At 45.4% G+C, this 6,555-nt stretch overlaps 1 protein-coding gene across 2 annotated transcripts in view; it reads left to right on the top strand.

Annotated features, from left to right (window-relative positions):
* Positions 1-6,357, top strand: part of LOC116699297 (semaphorin-6B) — a 19,938-nt gene extending 13,581 nt beyond the window's left edge. For both annotated transcript variants that reach the window (XM_032531815.1, XM_032531816.1), the window contains 2 exons: positions 2,050-2,111; positions 3,473-6,357. In XM_032531815.1, the coding sequence (XP_032387706.1) occupies positions 2,050-2,111; positions 3,473-4,458 (1,048 nt within the window). In that variant the 3' untranslated portion in view covers positions 4,459-6,357. The remainder of the gene's footprint in view (positions 1-2,049; positions 2,112-3,472) is intronic.
* Positions 6,358-6,555: the final 198 nt, after the last annotated feature.

Here is a 6,555-nt window from a genome sequence, read left to right as displayed (position 1 = left end):
CACACACACACACACACACATACCAGCCTGTGCATTTCCTACCTCTGCAGACCTGCTGTCTGCAAACTCAGAACACGTTATATGTGAAGAGTTGTTTTCGCAACATTTTTGTATGTGGTATTTCTGGAAAGGTCTGGAAAGCAACATGTTGAATACATACTTCACTTTATTATGTAAAATGAGGAGAATAAATCCTAAAACTCTTGAATTTGAAACTAATACTTTAGATTTTAGATTATTTCACATTGCCCCCTCAAGGAGAATCATGGAGATAATTAAATAACAAAAGAAACAAAAAGAATTGAAACAACATGGACAACGACACTTGGACAACTGTGGGCAAACGCTATACAATAAAGAGGAAAATGATAAATAAATAAGTAAAGAAATGTCAAAGATGGCTAAACAAACACACTCTGGTAAATAGTTACTTAAAATAAGCCAATACACTGTATCTACTACTAGCATGGTGTCTGTTTATTGTTATAACAATATGATTTAATTAAGTGTAAAAGGTTTGACTTAATTTTAATTTAATTTTAATCTGTTTATTGATCCCCTATGGGGAAATTACAATTCCCACTCTGTGTCCACACTTTGTTAGTTTTTTACACATAGTCCTGAACTACTTACACACACATGCTCAGGACCTATGCATGCACTAATGGAGAGATGTCAGAGTGAGTGGGCTGCCAGCTGAACCTGCGCCCTGAGCGGGTGGGGGGGGTACGGTGCCTTGCTCAACAGCACCTGGCAGTACCCAGGAGGTGAAGTGGCATCTCTCCAGCTACCAATCCACACTCCCTACTTTTTGGTCCATACGGGAACCAGTGACCCTCTGGTTCCCAACCCAACTCCCTATGGACTGATACTGCCACCCAACTTATTTAAGTGTTGAAGGCTCACATATTAAAATAATGGAATTGTGGTCTTCACATATACATTGATTTGAAATACCAACCTTAGTCAATTAATAACATAGGTTTATGTTTATATTCCCATAAACAATATGAAGTATTATTGGTATCAAAGTCAAACATTGCACTGTACCCAGTATCGCAATCCCTACTTCCAGCTCTCATCATCATGTGTGTGTCTAACCCTGACCTCTGACCTCCCTGAGGGATGGCAAACAAAAGGAGAAAATCAATAATGGGATCGACGGTGTATCCTATTACACTGGATGACACATCAATAAGTGCCATATCAATTTGATTGATTACTATCAACTGTTGATAGTCAAACATCGATGGTGTGTCGTGGTGACAGATCACGTGACTGTGTTTGGTGAACTGAGGATACTACTGTGGTGGACTTTCCAGTTTATGAACTCATGCTATGTAAGTTGAGACAGTGGTACCCCACCCAACATAAAAGCAGTTGGTCATACCTTGTCTCAGGCAGAGGAGTAGTTCAACTGTCCCCATAGATGGCGGGAGACGTAACAGCGTTACCATTAGCCAGAGTCAGGGGACTCACATTCTCACACACACACACACACACATCAAACAATAAGATGTAATGCACTTTGGTCCAGCTGACATTCTTTTCCTTCTGTAGGTGTTTGGGTTCATGATTTAGGTAATCATATGTGTTTACGGCACCCGCAAGATCTTTGTTTCCATTGAAGGTTCAGCTAAACTTCTCCAGCATGAGGACGACAGGAACTTTAGAAGTTGGGATGGCACTACACTGTACTGATTATTTCCTAAATTCCCCTTGAACGAGATTTCGTTAAATGCTTCTCTGATGCTCTTGCGAATTTCCACTAAAACTATAATGACTTGTTTTTTTGCTGTTTGTATATACATATATATAGAAACTAGAATATAAGACATGTTTTCAGTTATTTCACACAATGTTGTTAAGTACATAATTCCACATGGGTTCATTCATAGTTTTGGGGCCTTCAGTGATAATCTACAATGTAAATAGTCATGAAAACAAAGAAAACGCATTGAATGAGAAGGTGGTTCCAAACTTTTGGCCTATATTTATACATGAGAAATCTTGAAGTCGCCTGATGTGTTGCTCTCTGTGTTACTGCAGGCTACCTTTTCAGCAAGATGTGGAATATGGAAACTCCACGTCCCATCTAGGAGACTGTGACGGTAGGTTGCAGCACTATGACATGGATGCTTCTGACTACGTACAGCAGCCTGAAGGCAGGCTCCACCTAGTGGCTCAGTCCCTCATTACACCTGTCCAGTTATCACTGAACATTTTGTTCTGAAGAAAAAAAAAACTGACTCTATCAAGTAAGAGAATATTTGGATATGAATTTCTGAAATTTAGCACATTGTAATTTAATTACAGGTATAATGTAATTTTGCTCCCCTGCACAGCAAGATCCACTCAACCTTGAGATTAGTAAGTAAGTGTTTTATTCACAGCTGAGTATCAAACTGGGATTTAAGTTTCAACCTCACTGCCTACAGGTCCAAACTGAGCTCCCAGTTTAATTGCAGAGGAGGTGAGTGGAGTAACTGCTGGTAGAAAATACCACCAGACCGCAAAACGGGAAGTGCAACATCCTCCCGGTCACGAGGCTTTGTTCTCTCAAAGCTGAACATCTGAGAGAGGAATAACCGAGGGTAGCCTGAGCAAGCTGGAATTAGCATAGCATAGAATACTGACGTCCCTTCTGTTTAGAGGCTCAGATGTCGCTGCAGCAGCACCAGAGAGGGCCTCTTTTGAACCTTGCTCTGAAAACAAACACAAAAAACAGTAGTTTCCTCTTTAGCAGGTTCTTTCTTAACTGTTCCGCCTGTTTTAGGCCAGTTTCAAAGTCATTCAAATCCCCTTAGTTAGATCTAAATTTCCAAACAGAAAAAGAATACATTCCAAGCCATCATCACATCCATTTGTTTTAAACTGATATATGGGTTTCTATGGGTTGTTATCCTGCACTTAGAAAGCGATCGCAGTAGAAGTCAGTGATGCCAGGCTGCAGACCTGACAGACTCTAATCCGAGCAGCGGAGGCCGAGTCAGGGACAGGCATGTGCTGCTGTGTCTGCAGATGGGAGTGATTAGAGCTGGGTGGAAACACTGAGGTAATGGTATGCTGCGAGGAGAGAGTCTCAGACCGGGCTGCAGGATGGAAATTGTGAGGAGAGGAGAGCGGAGGAAAGGAGAGTCAGCTGCTGTGGTCTGAGCTGTGCTGATGACAAGTGCAGGCCTCTCTGAACCTGGAGCCTGTGGAGCCCCAAGGCCAGACTGGAGAGAAGCTCCTTTTATTGACAGTCATCGTATGCTGATGACCCCCAATTATATGTTATTGCAGTTATTGATTTATTGTTAAACGTTATATCTTGGGAGGGGAAAAGCACTAAGCCAAAGTAGCAGAATAGCACTATATGTAATAGTAATGATAATTTAAAACTGCGCCCCGTGGACACACATTGAGAGAGGATGTCCATTGTGCTGTTCTACTAAATGTCATCTTCATAATTGTATCTCTTTATCTTCAGGAATCCTGCAGCAGAGTTTGCTGATTGAACCGGAGAGCTTGGTCTCCCTCAACCTGCTCGTGGCGTCTGCAGTCTCTGCGTTCACCATCGGGGCGGCGCTCTCCGGCCTCGCCGTCTGCTGGATCATGGCCCACAAGCCCAGCAACCGTCGCCATGGCAACACCTCCCAGTCCTCTATCCAGCGGCGTGAAAGAGGCTTGCTGACTAACGGAGGTGGGATGGGAGGCTCCGTGCTCAGTGTGACACGGCAGGGAGGAGGGGAGCGCCCCTGCTCTCAGGGCGGGGAAACCCTGTTTGTCATGCCCAACGGCTGGGTGAAGTCAGGAGAGCTGGACCCGGGTTTCCTGCCAACCCCAGAGCACACGCCCCAGCAGAAACGCAGAGGCCTACGCCTGTCTGACTCCAACTCTGGAGGGTGGGACACCAGCCAGACATACCTGGGGGGAGGCTCGGTGGGTCTGGGTTCACCTTGCCGCATTCCCCCCTCCGTCTACCTGACCACCAGACTCTTTCAGCAGGGGGGGGGCGGGAGACACAGTGGTGAGAGCCGGGGGAACGACACGCCACGCCAGCACTATGTCTGCCTGAGCAAGCAAGAAAAAGCAGTGAAGGGGACGCCCAAAGCTCCTCTCAGGAAGTCTGCAGGAGAATATGTATACCCCATGACCCCCCAGGACTCGCCTGAGCGTCGGAGGGTGGTCTCAGCACCCAGCGCCCCCATGGAGTATGGCGAGCCGCTGCCTTTGCGCTGGCCAGCCCCGGAAGGGTACATCCTCAGCAGCCATGGCATGGTCCCCGTCCCCATGCCTCAACCCTCCATGCCGGCTCCCAGCGGCCAGGCTTACGTGTCCCAGCAACACCCCGCCGGGCTGAGCAGGGCTCTGCTGAGAGGAGCCCTAGAGCGAGGGGAGCTGGGCGAGCTGGTGGATCTCTGCCAGCTGATGAGTAAGAAGAACTGCAGTGATAGGACTCAGGCTGGCCAGTGACTCTTGAGGAAATGAAGTGGACGAGAGCATTTCCATGTCCAGAGCTCTCTGTTTAATTTACACAGATCTCTCTTTTCTCTTTCCTCCTCATTCGTCCACTCCCCTCTCCCTTCTCTTCTCTTTTACCTACGTCTTTATTTGTCATTCAGCCCCTCTGAACTCCTCTGTCAGTCTCTCAGGCAAACTCCCCATGATGAGTCTCTCTTTATGACCGGCTGCTGGGTCTGCCACTCATATCCTGACTCACACTAATTGGTCAGATGGACTGAGGTTGTTGCTGTGTCTGCATTGCAGAGTTGCCTCTCTCTCCTGCTACTCAACGGCAGTGTAAAGAGGGTGGAGAGAAGATGGACGGAAAGGAAAGATAGTGCAGAATGGGGGCCTGAGATGATGGAGACAAAGATGGACATGGCACTTACAGACTGCCTTCTCTGTGCAGATTAACTGAGGCTGCAGAGCCACTCAAACACTGCTACAGGAGTGGGATGCCTTTTCCCTCTCGGATACGATTAACAAGACTGCCACCCATCTGTTCTCCACTATATCACTTGTTGGTCTGATTGCCAACTAGGTGGGCAAATTCCAAACATCGTAAAAGTACCTGAAGCTGCAGGCCACTCAAAAAAACTGGAGTCATTCTGTCTGTAAACACCAATCTAATGGATGATGAGGAAACACAAAATTTCATTTTCTTTCTCCTCTTTGCTGCACACATGCAGTTGATGCATACATGTTTTTGTACAGGTGACGGAGGGTATGTAATATTCTATGTGTAAGAGGAGCATGACTTGTTTGCCAAACGCCTCTAACCGGGGATATGGGACTATAACTCACTTCTTTGGAGAGCAGAGGGCAGTACTGAAATGTCAGCACTATTTCTGCCGACCGCATGCTCTCTGTAATGACGGCATCTCAGCCGTCCATCGCTCTATTCCTTTGCCTCCTTACACTCCATGTACTCTTTAATGACCAATAATTCCACGAGGACGTCTGGTGAGATTGCACCCGAACACTAGACTGAATTGTATCAGATCGAGACAGAAAGGAAGAGAGAGAGAGAGAGGTGTTTTAGAGGATTTAAAGTAAAGGCACTGTAATATATGAACAACTTGTCCTTCACTGTCACCTTTGGGTTTTGTTCAAACGCACGCGCGCACACACACACACACACACACACACTCATTAATGCTGAATTATAAAACACAGCCCGGTTTTATTGGGCCAAATTTCCCCTTAAGCCCACAGTGTGTCAAGGTCCCACAGACGTGATGCCGAACAAAGTGACAGTTACAGTGGTGACGATTGAAACCTCTGACCCAACTCAAAGCCAATGGGGGTAATGGAAATGTTCCCAGCAGGCAAATGGGACTACGTATTCAGCCCATCAAAGTGTCCAGTGCCGTGAAATGGTCAGCGCTCAACACCTCGTGAGCGCTTTAGCCAAGGAGATGGAAGTCATAAAAAGGTGAAGAGATAAGAAGACTGAAACAAAGCGAGTGCAACTTGAAACAAACTTGTTATTATAACTGACCAGTTGACTTGATTTTCACGTCCCAGTCAGTCGAGTGCAAATGAACGCTGGTTTGTGCTGACCTTGTAGTGAGCAGCAATACATGGTTTATCTGTACATAGTAATCTTTAATTTAGATAAAAATGATAATGTAAGACAAACAGTAACTCCAAAAAAAAGAAAAACATCCGTCACTAGCTTGCAAACAACAACATTCATCACGTCATTATAGCTATTATTGTATGAAAACTGTTTTCATATAGTCTCATGTCAACCTGCTTCAAGAGTGAAACCGCAAAGACGCCGAGAACTACCAGTGTCTTTTGTCTTTTACATCCGTGTGCCAAAACCGTGAATGATTTACTGATGCCTGATTACTGAAGCAAAAAGAACGTAGGAAACTTGATTTAAAGTGCCATTTCATTCATGTCAGCAGTGCACCTCATGAACTATGGGTTTGGAGAACCCATGAATTGCAGTATACTTGTGAAATGTATGCCTTTGGCCTTTACATGCTGAATGTTACATATTATTTTTTTATTTAGATGTCTGCTTGTGCTGTTGAAATCGTTTGTTTCAGCTCCCCC

This window comes from Etheostoma spectabile, chromosome 12 (genome assembly GCF_008692095.1).
Source record: "Etheostoma spectabile isolate EspeVRDwgs_2016 chromosome 12, UIUC_Espe_1.0, whole genome shotgun sequence".
NCBI lineage: Eukaryota > Metazoa > Chordata > Actinopteri > Perciformes > Percidae > Etheostoma > Etheostoma spectabile.
This window is presented reverse-complemented; position numbering and strand designations above follow the sequence as displayed.